Consider the following 17,115-nt stretch of genomic DNA (forward strand, 5'->3'; position numbering starts at 1 on the left):
GCCAAGTGACTGGGGCCTTTGGCCCTGGGAGCTGGAAAGCTAAATTTATACCGTGTGAATTTGTAGATGGCACTAAATAGTCAGAAGGGAATTTTCCAGTAAATGTCAGCCTTTAAGCATTTCTCATGACTGCAGATTTTAACAGTGTGAACAACAGATTCAACACTAGTGGTTCAGAGTAGATATGTTAGAAGGGATTCTGAAAAGTTGAATTATTTTAATGCACTCAAAACATCAGTAAGAATGTGTTAGTAAGTGCCATAAATAGTTTTATGTTAGAGATTTTCAAAATACTGCACACTGCACCGTATTTGGTTGGGGAGTGACAAAAGCACAATGCCAATATAGTGAGCTCATTTACTTTAACGCCATAATCTCCATAATGTTGTCAGCTGCAATAGCCCTTCAGGCAAGCCATCTATTTGCAACACATTTGTATAAAATCAGATTATGATGCACACTTACTGGTGAACTCCAAAGTAGTGCCAAGGCAAAATGTCAACCAAACGGACCAAAGAGGGGACAATTAAAGCAGAACATAAGAGGACAAAACAAGAATCTCAAGAAGTGTGGCCACGACAGATAAAATAGAACAAATTTTCATCTCCTCAACAACTCCATTCCCAAGTGATCCTCTGTGTTAAAATAAGGTTTATGCAAATTAGAACTCCTTAAATGGCTCAGTGCCCACAGTTAACCAAGCTATATAACTGAGCAAGACACCAGGTTTGATCCCCAGCTTGTGCTGGGTTAGCTTATGTCATCTGGGTCCAGAGTGGGACATTCCAGTTATCCTTAGCAAACTTCAGCTCTACATCCTGCTTCAAATCACTACTCAGTGGTCCCTGTTGGAAAGTACAATATGTAGATATCAAATGAGAACAAGATTCGGTTTGGTCATGATTCTACTCCCCCAATCCCCTTCTTCATAGTGGACAGGCTGCTAACATTCTAGGTTCACATCTGAAAAATGGCTAAGGAACTGGATGGCAGCATCCAATCTGTGTTTCAGCAGGGGAGGAGAGACTTTCAGAAAAACTATGGAATGCATTAATAAACCAGGATGTGATAAATGGAAGGAACAAGCCATAAGAGAAATTGATGAACAGGGCAAATACAGTGTTCTTCTCCAGAAAGTCAATTGGCAAGGACTGAACTGGAGTCAATCTTTTACCCATTTTTATATTTATTTTCAGAGTTACACATTGCATATACTTCTGAACACAACAACCACAGTTTCAGTGTGTTTTGACCGATAGTGATTCAAAGGAATTACCAGTTAATGTCCACCACCAATTAAACACAATTAGTGAAAAGCACAGTGAACTTTCATGTCCATAAAGTACGTTCCCAATCTTCCATGTATGAGCTCAGTTACAGTGGTGGGCATCTTGCCGAGTAGGATACCTTATTGATAGATTTCAATCAGGTTTAAAGTGCAATTTTTGCTGGCATCTGTGATATATATATCACATATCACATAAATTTATCTGTGGGATATTTATGCAGCCTCTTCCTCCAGTTACTTATTTATTGTCCACCAATTTTCGACCACAAATGCAATGATAGTGCAAAAAGCAGCATTGGGGACCCAAATAATCTTCAATGATGATCATAAAATGACCATCAATATTCTCCCAAGGCCAAAAAAAGTTGATAATGCACCAAAAACAACAGCAGGTTGTCTGGAGACATGTTTTTACTGGTGAGATTAACCATTAGGTGAAGCCTCATCTGAATTCATGAAATTTGGCAAGACCTGATTTGGCCACATGACATATTTAACCAAGACCTGTACATGACATTAGCATTGGTTAAATAAACAAGCTCAAAACAGCTGTCACAAATTCTTGAGCACACCCATATTAAAGGTGCAGTCTCAGAATCAAGGCCGTTCTGTTTGGATGAGAATTCTAGGATCTTGTGTCACAAGGGCAGTACAAATCTATCAAACCATTGGGGATAACATCTTTTTAAAAATTTTTCATGCAATATGAGCAGGCTGGCAGGGCCAATATATGTTGTTAATCCTTCATTGCCACTGAGAAGGTGGCGGTGAGCTGCCTTATTGAACCCCTCCAGCCTTCCGATGTAGGTACACCCACAGTGCTGTTGGAAGGTATGTCCAAAATTTTGACACTTTGACAGCAGAGGGATGGTGATAATGTTCTAAGTCAGAATGAAGTGTGGCCCAGAGGGGCACTAACAGGTAGTAGTGTTGCCATGTGTTCGCTGCCCTTGTTTGTAGTGGTACATGTTGTGGGTTCAGAAGATGCTGCTGAATGAGCCATGGTGAGTTGTGACAGTGCAGCTTATAGATGGTATACACTCTTGCCATTGTGCCCTGGTGATGGGGGAACAGGGTTGGAAGGAATGTTGAAGGTGGTAGAAATGGTGTTAACAAAGTGGGCTACTTTGTCCTGGATAATTTTGCATTTCTTGAATATTGTTGGAACTGTACTTATCCAGGCAAGTGGAGATAATTTCATCACACTCCTGACTTTTTGCCTTGGTGAACAGGCCTAAGGGAGAAAGGAGAACATAAGAACATAAGAAATAGGAGCAGGAGTAGGCCATCCAGCCCTTCGAGCCTGCCCCGCCATTCAATAAGATCATGGCTGATCTGTCGCTGCTCAGTTCCACTTTCCCGCCCTCTCCCCATAACCCTTAATCCCCTCTCCTATCAAAAACCCATCAACCTGCGTCTTAAAAATATTTAGCGAGGAGAGTTACAAAATACAAAATTCCCAACCTTTGATCTGTTTTTGCAGCCATAGTGCTTATTTGGCTGATCCAGTTAAGTATCTGGTCAATGGTAACCCCAGGATGTTGATAGTGGGGAATTTAGCTATAGTAATGGATGAATGTCAGTAAGAGATGGTTAGATTCTCTGGTGTTGGAGATGGTCATTGCTTGGCACAGATGGTAATTCTTAGTTGTCAATCCAATCCTGAATGCTGTCTGGGGCTTGCTGCAAATGGACACAGACTGCTTCATGAATTATGAGTGGTACTAAATAACCATTTAGTCAGCAGTGAACATCCCTATTTCTGATCTTATGATGGAAGAAAGGGCATTGATGAAATAGCTCAAGATGGTTTGGCCTAAGGCACTATCCCGAGGAACTCCTGTAACAATCTCCTGGGACTGAGATGTCTGACCTCCAACAACAAAGACAATCTTCCTTTCTGGTAGGTATGACTCCAACCAGTGGAGGGATTACCTCTTGGTTCCTATTGACTTCAACTTTGTTAGGGCTCCATGATGCCACTCTTAGTCACATACTGCTTTAATGTCAAGGGCAATTACTCTTACCTTCCTCCCGGAATTCAGCTTTTTTATCCACGTTTGGACATGATAGACTCCCCTCATCATTAAGCATTGGGATATTTATGGGATCTTCTCTGCTTAGTTCTTAAATTTTTCACCATACATGACTGATGTGCTATGATAATCTGTTGGTTGTAAGATCACTTAGCTCTGTCTATCACACATGTTTCCGCTGTTTATCATAGGTATGGTCCTCTTTTGTAGCTTCAGCACGTTGGCACCTCATTTCTAGTATATCTAATGCTGCTCCCTGGCATTCCCTTCTGCATTCTTCATTGAACCAGGGTTGATCTCCTGGCTTGATAGTAATACTAGTGAAAGATATTTTGAACCATGAGATTACAAATTCTGGTTGAATACAATTCTGCTGCTGTCACTGATGACTGACAATGCTTCGTGGATGCCCAGTTTTGAGCTTCCAAAACCTATCCCATTTGATAGTGCCACACAACACAATGGAGTACCCTCAGTGTGAAGAATGGATTTCATTTCCACAATGACTGTGCAGCGGTCACTCTTACTAATAATGCCTTGGATCTGCGAGATATAGGTTGGTGAGACCAAGGCCAAGTAAGCTTTTCCCTCTTGTTTATTCTTTCATCACCTGCAGCTAGCCCAGTCTGGCAGATAAGTCCTTAAGTGGGGTGGCATGGTGGCACAGTGGTTAGCACTGCTGCCTCACAGTGCCAGGCACCCAGGTTCGATTCCCGGCTTGGGTTGCTGCCCGTGTAGAGTTTGCATATTCTCTCCACGTCTGCATGGGTTTCTCCAGTTTCGTCCCACAGTCTAAAAGACGTGTTGGTTAGGTGCATTGACCATGCTAAATTCTCCGTGTATCCAAACAGGCACCGGAATGTGACGACCAGGGGATTTTCAGAGTAACTTCATTACAGTGTTAATGTAAGTCTGCTTATGACTAATAAATAAACTTTACTTTTCTCTACACTTGATCAGTTCTGGTATAAGTGAGCCACTCTGGATTATGGAAGTTGAGTTCCACACAGAGACTATGGAAGAAATAATAGTAGGAGGGATTATTATTTAAAAGGCGAAAAGCTGCAGCATGCTATGGTGCAGGGGGACCTGGGGGTCCTTGTGCACGAGTCGCAAAAACCCAGTCTGCAGGTGCAGCAGATGATCAAGAAGGCGAATGGAATGTTGGCCTTTATAGCGAGGGGTGTTAGAATATAAAAGTAGGGAGGTCTTGCTGCAACTGCACAGGGTACTGGTGAGGCTGCAGCTGGAGTACTGTGTGCAGTTTTGGTCGCCGCACTTGCGGAAGGATATATTGGCCTTGGAGGGAGTGCAGATGAGGTTCACTAGGTTGATACTGGAGATGATGGGGTTGGACTATGAAGAGAGACTAAATAGACTGGGTCTGTTCTCATTGGAGTTTAGAAAGATGAGGGGGATCTTATAGAGACGTATAAGATAATGAAGGGGATGGATAGGGTAGAGGTAGAGAGATTCTTCCCGCTTAGAAAGGATAGCAGGGCTAGAGGGCACAACCTCAAGATAAGGGGGGAGCAGTTTAGATCAGAGTTGAGGAGGAACTTCTTCACTCAAAGGGTGGTGAATTTCTGGAATTCTCTGCCCGTTGAAGTGGTGGAGGCTACCTCGCTAAATATATTTAAGTCACGGGTAGATAGGTTTTTGATAGACAAGGGAATTAAGGGTTATGGGGAGAAAGCGGTAAAGTGGAACTGATCCACTTCAGATCAGCCATGATCTTACTGAATGGCGGGGCAGGCTCGAAGGGCTAGATGGCCTACTCCCGCTCCTATTTCTTATGTTCTTATGTCCTGGGCCCATTCTACCCCCAGTAATTCTTCTAAGTAGTGTTCAACATGGAGGATCACTGATTCATCAGTAAGTGTTAATCAGCAGAAACGTTCTTTGCCATGTACAATCTGATGCCATGATACTTTATGGAATCTGGAGTCAATGTTGAGGACTCCCATGGCAACTCCCTCTCAATTCTATGTCACTGTGTGACCACCTCTGGCGGGTCTATTCTTCCAATGAAACATGACATACTCAGGAATGATGATGGAGCAGTCTGGGACATCAGATGGTGAGTGTAAAAGACTGCACCTCTGACCATGTGGCGCTCCCTCAGTTCTGCCTTGAAGTGCAAGCTTAGACTTTCGTGTACAACTCTCTGAAGTGAGGCTTGAACCTACAAACTTCTGACTCCGAAGCAGGACTATTACCCACTGAGCCATAGCTTAGATTCAGATTCCTACAAACTAATCCGTTTTTCTCAGATTAAGCAGACTCTCCATAAAACTGGAGATAAAAAGAAGAGCTGTGAATGTTGGAATGCACAAATCAGTTAGCAGCTCAAAGAGGAAAGATAGATTTATGTTCTAACAAAGGATTGCCATCCAAAATGCTTTCTACCGCTCATCTGTTGACAGATTTTGCACTCTTGTATCTAAGTACCTTGCAGGCATGGTCTCTTTCTATCTTCCCATTCCCTTGACTCTAATTTCTTGTGCATCCTCTTCTTTCACTCTGATGCTCATACTTTCTGCCATCAAAGCAGCACACCTTAGATCTCCTTTTGATGCCTTTCTGCCTTTGGGTGGCAAAGTAACACAGTGGTTAGCACTACTGCTTCACAACACCAGGGACCCAGGTTCAATTCTGGGTGAGTGTGTGGAGTTTGCACATTCTCTCTGTGCATGGATTTTCTCTGGGTGCTTTGGTTTCCTCCCATAGTCCGACAATGTGTGGCTTAGGTTGATTGGCCACGATAAGTTGTCCCTCAGTGGGGAAATAGCAAGGTAAACACAAGGGGTTACAGGGATAGGGCCTGGGTGGGATTGTTGTTGGTGCAGGCTCGATGGACTAAATGGCCTCCTTCTGTACTGTAGGGATTATATATTCTATGCACCTCCTCACTTCTTCAAGACACTCTTTAAAATCCACCTCTAGCCATGATTGTGATCATTCCTCCAGCATTTTTTTTTGAGTCCACTTGCGTCAAGGGCTTAGGCTGGTTTTCTCCAGTATCAGAACTATTTCAGTGAATGTTCGGGTCATCGTACCTGCAGAACTCAGCATATTGTGCTTTCAAAACATTCAACAAATTAGTCAAACAATCACAAGTCTGTGTTTGTGATCATGGTTAGGCCATACCCTACAATGTATTTAGTTATATTATCTCTAATCATGGCCTCTAGTCATTTTCCTACTAAGGTGAAACTAACCAACTGATAGTTGCTTGGCATATCTCTTTCTCATCCTACCTTTTTCCACCTTCTAGTCTTTTGATACAGTTTCTCACCACTCCTTCCTCACTAACCTTCATTAATATACCAGACTGAATAATATTTGGGTTTGCAAACTTATTTGTTGGCATACTCAGCCCTTTAAGAATTATTTCTACAATGACAGCTAAGTACTTGGAGGAAGGTTTAACAGAGGTATGACAGCTATCGTCAGATATATTTTGAGATACTGGAGTGGCTGAATAGACTGCTTTTCCCATCCTTTGCACTCCTGTGTGACTAGGTCTTGAACTGTGAAAGATGAGTGAAATGTCAAAGGCCAAGTGAGTGTAGAATTTAACTATAATCAATGATGCTCGAAAACAAAAAATAACCCAAGCTTTCACCGGTCTATTGCTGAATTCCAGGATATAAGTCATGTGGTCACACTGGCTGAGCTGACAACTGAATTACAGCAAAAAAGATACAGACAGTCCAAAAAGCACTTTTTGTTATTACATCATGTTATCTTGTCAGCCACACTGTGAATTCTCAGGCAGGCAAACATCACAGGTTCCCTTATATAACTGCAGCTGATACACTGCATGAAGTAAAAAATCACCTTTGCATTCTTTGCATAATACAATGTCCTTCCCCGGAGCTTGAAATATCTTTTCTTCCAACGTTGAAATGAACTTGTCTGTTTCATCAGAAGACCTTCTTTTATAATAGCCTGTGGGGAATGAAAACTCCATTTAGAACTGAAGGCACAGAAGATGGAAGCAGAACATAGGCACAGTGCACACCTTTAGACAGAAACTTTACACATGGAAACACAGAACATAGAACAGGAATACTGTATATTCCCCCCAACCTCTCTTCCAACCACAATTTAGGAAATAAAAATGTTAACCAGAATAACTATTAAGACAATCATACTGTTAAATCTGCCTCTTATATCAAGTTTTTGCTCATTAGTCCTAATACCTCCTAATGTAGCTCAATGTCAAATTTGATCTGATAATCACTTCTACGAATTAGTTTGGGATGTGTTTACAATATTAATGGCGCTATAAAAATGTAATTTGTTGCATTACAATGATGAGCATTTTCCCACAATTCAATTGTAGTCATATAATGTCCAAAGAACACAGAGACTATTTACCCAAAAGCTTCAAATCTGCATTTATGCTCCACATAAGCCTCCTTCCACCCTGTCTCAGGTAGTCCTATCAAATATTCTATTTCTTGCTCCTTCATGTGTTTCTCCTTAAATGCATCTATCTATTCCCCTCAATTATTCTATATTGTAGTATGTTACACATTCTTTAGGTGAACAACTTATTAAATCTTTTGATAAACTTAACAACCTCCATTAGATCACTCACTGTTCAGCCTTCCTTTTTCTAAAGAAAAGAGCCCCAGCCTTTTCTGATAACCACATCCTTCACAGCCCCCATATTCTTGTTTCTTAATATATGGTGACCAGAGCTACACACAGCAAACCATGAGTGGACTTAATAAGAATCTTTATGAAAGTAACATTAACTTCTGTGCATTTTTATCCCTACCTCTTTAGGAGTGAGCCATAGCAATGATAGATTACACCTTTGAAATTGACTTAAGTATTTGAAAAGGAAGAATGTGGAAGGACTGGCATGAGGTGCAGCAAATTGAGATTAAAGTAGGTAGCTGCAGTTTTAAAGTTAGCACTACCCAGGTTCGATGGCTGGTTGCGTGACCTCCCTTTTTGTTTCAAGTTCTGATCATGTTGTGGAAATTCTGTAATATGACAGATCCACCAGCGCATATATACTGCAGTTAAAGCCTGTGGTTTATAAAAATAATTGATTTTTCAATGCATTGCCATCATCCTCTAATGGTGATAAGAAGTGCAACTGGTTAAAAAAAACTTGGATAAGAAACATGTTTGGTTGATATAATTGGCCTCAGTGTCTTTGGGTTGGGTAGGGGGAAATCAGCCAGGTTTTATGATCCTGATTATCTCATGATTCCTGCTGAAAAGTGCACGTGTGGACTTTGATGGAAACAGAGCTAGGCTCAGTTGCGATGCTCTATGCACTGAATAGGCTGCTAGTACTCTACTTAATGGCCAACAATGTACGTTGAGAAATCTCTTGAATGAGATACTGGAGGGTGGATGGCAACCAGGGAAGCCAGTGGGAAAGCCCATAGTGTTTTATATATGCATTACAAAATACGTTAACTTCTCAGCCTTGAGTCATCAATATCCTGCACATCTGGCAAATCTCGTCTTTATTACTTTCAAAGCTCCTGATCAGTCCTTTGTTCCACTATCATGACACTACTCGTTCTTGGTTACATTCTGATCAGTGCCTATTTAGTCACTTCATCTTCTTAAAAATTTCCTCTTCCAATGCCTGTCAATCACCTGCAACATAGAACACTACAGCACAAACAGGCCCTTCGGCCCACAAGTTGCGCTGATCACATCTATACCTACCAAGCCATAGAACTATCTGTAACTTCCAATGCCATTAGATCCCATAACATGCCCACTGTTCTATCCTCGATTCACTTAGCCATCACTTGTAATAGAATTGAGTAAATAATTGGAGGCAAAACAAATTACAGGGTAATGGGGGCAATCTTGGCTGATTGCCCCCTACCCAGCCCAAAGACACTGACACCAATTATATCAACAAAAATTGTTTCTTATCAAAGTTTTTTTAATTCTATCGTGCTCTTCATAATCTCAAGAGGATGATGGTAATGTGTTGAGAAATTAATGATGTTTTTAAACCATAGCAGACTGGAGTCAGTTGGATAATTTTAAAGGTTTGACACATGTGTGATCGGCTAATGGTTTCTTTGCCTGCTAGGTCATTCTGCAATTCTATATGCTATCCCTATGAAGAGATTATGTGCAAGCATATGGTCAGTTTTCATACATCCAATTTTCCCCTCCTCCACCAATGGACACCATATCTGTGCTGTGTGACATGAAGATTTGGACAGACCTTAATTTTCTTTAGCTCCATATAAGAAAAACTATCCTGGTTTGTTCTCACAGCACTTCAGATAAGGTCCAGCTCTATCAACCTCCTCAAGCTGAACCAGATAGACGGACTTTACAGCACACAAGATCATTAAGCCAATCACTTCTGTTCCACTGCTCTGCTAGAGCAAATCCAAACTAAACCTACTGGCACTCTAGCCATAGCCTCGGACCTTCCCATGTTTCAAATATTTTTGTGGTTTTCCTTAAAAGTTGCAGTTGTTACTGTCAACCATTTTCAATGGCATGATCGAAGGAGAAAATGTGAAAGAAAATTTCTTCCACCTCTCTCTGTGCTCTTTCTGACAATTTTAAATCAATGATCTTTTGTCACTTATCAAAACTTTTCATAACTTTAAACCCCTGTCAAATTTCCTCTTTGCCCTGTGTGAATCAATATAAACAGTCCCAGTATCACAAGTTTCTCCTGAATTAAAGCTGCCCATCTCTGGCATTATCCTAGTTAATTTTTGCTGAACAGTCTTTGTGTTTTAATGTTCTTTCTATACAGGGATGCTTGGTTCTGAACGTAATATTCTAATTGTGAACAAACTATTGTCCTGAAATGACACAAACTCAGCTTTCTTCTTTGGCACTGAGTTGACCTTACTGCTTCACACCCGACCAACTGGCAAGGCTACATTTTTCATAGAAACACAGGAACGTACAGTTTCCGAAAGAGCTATTTTGGTTCATCTCACTGGCCCTGTAATTCAAAACAAAGAAGATGAAGTTCTCTACCTAATATTCCAACTCCTTGTTCAGATCACTGTTGTTACCAGCTTCAATCACAGCCCTGTGCAGACTATCCTGAATATTCGCCACCTGCCCTGCGTAACAGTTTTATCTGTTCTGTCCCGTTCCCTTCCTGCAACTCCGCGGTAAGCTGATTCTCAGGAGTCAACTTATTGATGTCTTTAAGGATCCAGAAAACCCTTATAAACCATCTCTGAATCTTCTTTATTAGAAGTAAACTCTCAGTTCTGTAGTCTCTCTTGTAGCTCAGCTGTCCAGTACCAGGTATCAAATAAGTAGCCCTTTAGAGAACCTTTTCCAGTATTCTCATGTCCGTCTTGCAAATATGGTGATCAGTTGTCTTTAGATGCAGGTAACCGAATCCCTGAGTAGACTCCGTATCATTTCCTGTGATTTCTGCTTTATCTGATGAACTATATATCCCAACATCTTATTTGTCTTATTTATGGTTTCACTAATCTGTCTACCAATACATTTTTTTTCTTGTGCTATGTTCTACAGATTAATATCATATGGTTTAAAAATTCAGAATCTCTGCAGGTGGTTCTGATCAGCCACTGTAACTTTGGCAGTGGAATCCTCAGAGAAACGGTAGCTGGAACACAGAGCACTGAATGGAAGGAGTTACTGAGCTTGGCAATATGAGGGAGCTGGCTTGATATTATGGCTGCTGTGCAGACAGCATTACCTGAAATTTCAGTGAAATTTCCATAATTTGCTGATGATTTACAAATTACTTACAACAGTTTTACGGTATAGAACAGGAAGGTCCTCTCCTACATTCTGGTGTAAGATTCTACATTTACTGCAACCACTTACGTACCTAACTATGGCATTTACAGAAGATATACATCTGACAGTTATACAGGGAACTGAGTGCTACATGTTGGAATGAGTTCTCTTTTGATATAGACAACAAGATAATGCAACATTATTGAGTGAACATTTATACCAATTTTGGCAAATAGCCTGAGTCTTGCATGTAATTCCAATCCATCATTCCAAGTTGCATATTCCTAATGAAATCATCCTATGATTTCATTAGGAATATGTGATGACTATACAAAGAACTTAAAAAGAAAAATACCAAATACCTTAACAGTACATAGACTTAATTGTGAGGGGGCCTAACAGACAGCATTTCTTTAAACAGACTGTTGGCAATAAATCTCCTTCTCTGCCAGAAGTCTTAAGTATGACTCTGCTAATTGAGAGTTATGAAATAGCTGAGCCCTGAACACCAGTTTCCTCCAGGTTTCCCAATTTTAAATGTAGAAGCGGTTGAGAGGATTTACACTGGATCCCTGGTAGACCAAAGTAGACACCAATTATTATAAACTAGCAGCTTGCCTTGCAACACTGGAGATCAGCTGCCTTCACCATCCTTCCTGTCCACAACCTCCTAGGAAGTGCCTGCATTGCATCACACTGGAGTTCTGCACACAATAAAATGGTTCACTCTTCTTCCAACAGACCAAGGGATTTGCCTGTTCAGCTAGTCACTATTTCTGCCTTTTTATATTCATTGAAAAAGTTAATACAGCTGAGTTTTTGATGTAGGTCCACATTTTCTAAATTAAGCAAAATACTTAACTCTGCGGGCTGCTATTTTTATCTATATATAGAATGCTGATGGGAATGTAGTCTTTTCAATGGTAAGAGAGGATTTTTGGTATGTATAGAAAGTTTCAGTCTGGCTAAGCTGGTATCTGCTTTGAAGGACATCAAAATAAGCATTCAGCTGGAATGTGCCAGCATCCGTGTATCCAGATATGCTTAAATGGAGCTACCGCAAGAATAATATAAGATGACCCCATCCAATATATAACTCAGGGTGAGCACAAACATTATTGGTTGGAAGAGGAGAGTCTCAAAATTCTTTACATCTTCTTTACAATTTATCCGCAATGCCTTATTAACAGGGGGTGGGTGGGCAGTAAGGGAAGAGATTGTCCTTCAATAGAATGCACAGTTGGGCTGCAGGTAGGAGGAAGCCAAGGACCCTGGTCATATCCAGACCCAGAAAGCAATCTTCTGCGTCTGATTCAAAGGAGGCACTGGGTTGAAGTTTTTAATTTTGTGCAGTATTCTGTCAGTGAAAATAGATTGTTACAGAAGAGCAAGATTCTGTTTTCTCTGCGCTCAGCTGGGTTCCATCTGTGCAGACAACACTGGATGCCAAAATGTTAATCTTAATCTGTCATTCTTCTAATTTATGACAGGTTGAAACCGTACATGCTATCCAACAGAGAGAAACGCAGGATATTTTAAAAACGGAAAAGATTGTTAAGCCCATTTTTATAACAGGCCAACCCCATCCATCAACTTTCTTAGCATATCCTTTACTCAATCTTTAATTCAAAGCAAAGTTGAAATGAAACAAACTGGTTTAGCGTAATCCTCTGAATGGCTTGAAGCAATTGAGCAAAATTAGGTTTCTTGGCATACATTTTTTTCTATGTTGTTCTGAGTAACACAGAAAACATGGTATAACTGTTTTTCACAAATGCACATTATCAGTTCAAAATAAATGCGACAACTCAAGGTCTCTTGTGTAGGCAACAATGATTGTGAGAGTCATTACAGAAGATGGTGCCCGCATACTTGCATTGACTAAACAAGTTCTAGATTTCGGTAGTAAAAGATAACGCTATGGATGCTGGAAATACTATTTTCCACCCGAATACAGACTTTGCCCTTGCTGCATCCATTCCTTGCTCAAAACCTATTACATCTCTAACTTTTTCCAGTTCTGTTGACAGACCATCAGCCTGAAATATTAACACTGTTTCTCTTTCTACAGATGCTGTCTGACCAGCTGAGTATTTCCAGATTTTTCTGTTTTTATCACTATATTTCAGTCTTTTGCTTCCCTTAAAGACGAAAAAAATGAGCACAAGGCAAAAATAGTGCTGGGAAATGGACCTCTTTCCCTTTATCAGCATGAGGTAGACCAGCATGCTGCAGAGCCAGAGTGAAACTCCTCTTCTCTGTTACCACATCCTGCAGTCCAACCTTGAAAAGGCCACCTTTTACTTGAGAATTTTTTATCACATTTTACCACTACCCAATAGCCATCCTGTGACTTCTCCGAGTCAGATGCCAATTAGTTAGCATCAACTAAGGATTAATTTCGGCAGCCTTGTGCGAACCAAGACTCTTAAGCTAATTTAAATCAGATATGGAAAGCCAGCAGACACAGGAAGTTTTACTGCCATCTTTCCGGCTGAATGGAAATCTGGGCTTCAGAGGTGAAAGGCAAGTGTCTAAACCACTATACGCCCCAGTTCCCCTGGAGAATTGATTTTATTTTGCTTCAGAAGCTGGATTGCATAGTTCAATACTGAAGGTTGTATCAGAGAACCACTGACCAATTGGATTACAGTCTATGGTGACTGTAAAACTGTGAAATAAATATGAAAGGGAATGAAGAAAGACTAGCTAAATTACATCAAATCAATAGAAAATCTCAGACTTCTCAGCACATTAGAAAGTAAAGTTTTGCCTTTAAGTCCTCCAATAGCATAATCCAACTGCATAGTCCAGTGCTGAAGGTTGTATCAGAGAACCACTGACCAGTTGGATTATAGCCGACGGTGACTGCAAAACCTGCATTTGTGTCAATTTTCGGATCAAACATTAAACAGAGGTCCTGACTCCTTGTTTAGGTGCAAGTGCACAAACCCCATGTACTACTTGCAGAAGAGCCTGGCTAACATCACAAAAAAAGTCAACTCTTTCTTTGCCTCAAAGTACGTTTGTGGGATCTGCCAAATTTGCCTACATAGTAACACTAGATTCATGTGAAAAATGAATATAAAGTGCCTTGGGATAGCCCAAGCATTTGTTAAGATGCCATTTTGAAGTACTTTTACTTTCCCCTGCAGACTGATACAATAACTTGTTTCGCCTGCTTTATTTCCTCAAGGAGAGTCGTCCTTGGTGCTAATTTTACTTTCTAATGTGCTGAAAAGTCTGAGATTTTCAAATGATTCAATATAATTTAGCTAGTCTTTCTTCATACCCTTTCATATTTATTTCAAATACATAGCCAATCTTCTTTCAAATGTTATAGCCTCTAGTTCAATAGCTGCTTGCGATAAAGCATTCAATAGCAACTCATTGGATGCAAAGCACTTAGGGAGATTCTCAAGTCCTGAAAGGTGCTATAGATCCTTTCCAATATTCCATGTTTAAATAACAGTCCATGAAAAAAATCTTATAATTTCTCCCCTTGCCCTTCTAATCATCATCCACATTCATAATCATTTGTTATTTTCTGACCATGCCCTCCCTCTGGCAACTGAACCAGATGGTTCGAACATCTGACCCTGACATGACCTTTTAACCACATAGCTGCACTATTACCAAAACCACCTATTTTTACCTCAATAACAATTGCTTTCTCTACCCGTGCTGCAGCTCTTGTGCTGGTGAAAGTCTCATCTATAACTTTATTGTCTCCAGACTTGACACATTCCTGCCTTATCTCCCACATTCTACACTTTCAAAGCACGAGATCATCCAAGTTCTGTTGCCTGTGTCCTAACGAATACCATTACCCTTGTGTTCGTTAAACTACACTGGCTCCCGGTTAAACAACACCTCAATTTTAAAATTCTCATCCTTTTTCAACTTCTTCCATTACCTGGCCCCTCCCTATTTCTGGAATCTCCTCTGGTCCTACAACCCTTTGAGATATTTGCGCTCCTCTTTTCCCAGTCTCTTGATCATCCGTTTCGCATCACTGTATTCTTGACAGCTGTGCTTTCAACTGCCTGGCCTCCAAGCCATTGACTCCCTTCCTAAACCTCTCTGCCTCACTTTGCTCCTTGAAGACAGTTGTTAAAACCTGCTTCTTTGGCCAAGTTTTTGGTCAACTGCCCTAAATTTCCTTATGTGGCTTGGTGTCATATTTTGTTTTATAAAGCCTCTTTGAAATGCCTTGTGATGTTTCATTCCATTAAAGGTGAGATATAAATACAAATTGTAGCTTGTAACCAACTTACCAATCAGTGTAATCTTTCACAGTTTGAAAATCTCGATTAGACTCACCCTTAACCTTCATTGCTCCAAAAAAGAAGCCTCTTTTTTATAAACCCTTACTTCAGAACAAGTTTCTCATTCCTAGTATCATTCTAGGATGGTATAATTGCTCTATCATTCCCATAACTCAAATATCACCCCTCTGATGAGGTGCAGAAGTGCACCTATTACCTGATTGTGACTCAATCAACAAATTAACTTCCACACTGTCAGATTCAATGCCCTGTGCAAAACCTGTAACCTCTCTATGTGTTTCAATACATTTTGATCAGTGCATTCCTCAATCTTTTTCTCCACTTCAATAAGAATTATATGATTCAGGGTACATTCCCTTTTACTGTTTGTACTCATATTGAACTGCATCCATCATCTATCTGTTAACCTGTTGTCCTCCTCCCCCTTCCTCACAGTTTGCTATTCCGATGACTTTGAAATCATCATCAAACTTTGATCCTCTATTCCTTTTGCATTTATACCCAAATTCTTGTCATTCTGTATGTGGAAAACAAAAGAAATCTCAGCTTTGACCCTGTGAATCAGCCAAGCTTTTCCAACTGTTTTTCCACTAACTTTATCCTGTATTCTAAATGTTTACAAACAATTGAGATAAGACTTTCCAGCCTATAATTTCCTGGTTTGTCTTGTTCATCTTTCATGGACACACCCTACCTTCCAATCCTTTGGCATAATTCCTACTTCCAAAGATTCTGCTAACATTATGGCTAGTGGCATTTTGTCTCCTACCTCTTTCAATATTCTGAGATGCTAGCCTAATGAATGAGGTTGCAGCGAGTGGAGGAGCACTGAGATAGAACTGGGGAGAGAAGTGGTGAGTACGACAAGGGTGGCGAACAGACAGAAGCAGTCAGCGCTAGAGATGGCGAGCAGGGGAGAGGTGGCGAGCAGGGGTGGGGGGCAGCGGCCAGCGGGAGGGGGAGAGGAGGCGGCCAGCAGGGGGAGGGGTGGTCCCAGAGGTCTTTTTTTTCCAGCCTTGTTTTAACACTGAACAAGGACCTAAATGGGGATGTCCAGGATCATAGTGAAGGTCCTTTACTTTCTTTCAAGGGGACTTTCTGTCAGTGAGAAAATATTTTTGAAAGATTTAGTGCCCTGGTGAGGGTTTTGTGGAGGGAGATTGCTGTGGTGAGTTTATTTGTGGATTTAGTGACAATGAGTTTTATTTGTGTGGGTAGGGGGAGTTGGTGGTGTGGTGGGGATCATTTTAGGGGATTTAGAGCTGTGGTGAGAGGTTTACTCAGGAATCTTTGAGGCATTTACCACTGCATTGGAAGGATTAAGTGCCAAAGTAAGGAGCAGTTGGGGCAGGGACGGGGGTGGAGGGCATAACGGAGGGGGTTGAACTACTGAGTGCTGATTCTAGTAAGGATGATTAGTTTAACTCGATTTGCCAAGGTGGGACTCTATCGAGGGGCGTTATCGGTTACACTGGGTTTTGTTGCCACACACCCAAGATGAAGGACTGATTGCCGTGAAATGGCAAAGGAATGGTACACTTGGAGGACAAGATCACATCTACATTTCTGGCAACCTGAGATCTGCTGGTTGGTGCCTTTCAACACTAACAACAAGGGTTAATGGTTAAGGGAGTAAACATAACACAAAACCTGGAGTCCCATTAGATGGTTGGTGTTTCCTTCAAGTTAGCAACTTCCAGCAGCTCCTACAAATGAATAGGCCAGACATGTAAGCTTTCCTCTGGATACTAAC

At 40.9% G+C, this 17,115-nt stretch overlaps 1 protein-coding gene across 4 annotated transcripts in view; it reads right to left on the reverse strand.

Moving 5' to 3' along the window:
* The window catches only part of dgkd (diacylglycerol kinase delta), a 139,159-nt gene that overhangs the window by 101,761 nt on the left and 20,283 nt on the right, over positions 1–17,115 (reverse strand). For all 4 annotated transcript variants that reach the window (XM_080185423.1, XM_080185422.1, XM_080185421.1 and 1 more), the window contains exon 2: positions 7,168–7,278. In XM_080185423.1, the coding sequence (XP_080041549.1) occupies positions 7,168–7,278 (111 nt within the window). The remainder of the gene's footprint in view (positions 1–7,167; positions 7,279–17,115) is intronic.

Source organism: Carcharhinus amblyrhynchos, chromosome 3, assembly GCF_965287045.1.
Source record: "Carcharhinus amblyrhynchos chromosome 3, sCarAmb.v2.hapA, whole genome shotgun sequence".
NCBI lineage: Eukaryota > Metazoa > Chordata > Chondrichthyes > Carcharhiniformes > Carcharhinidae > Carcharhinus > Carcharhinus amblyrhynchos.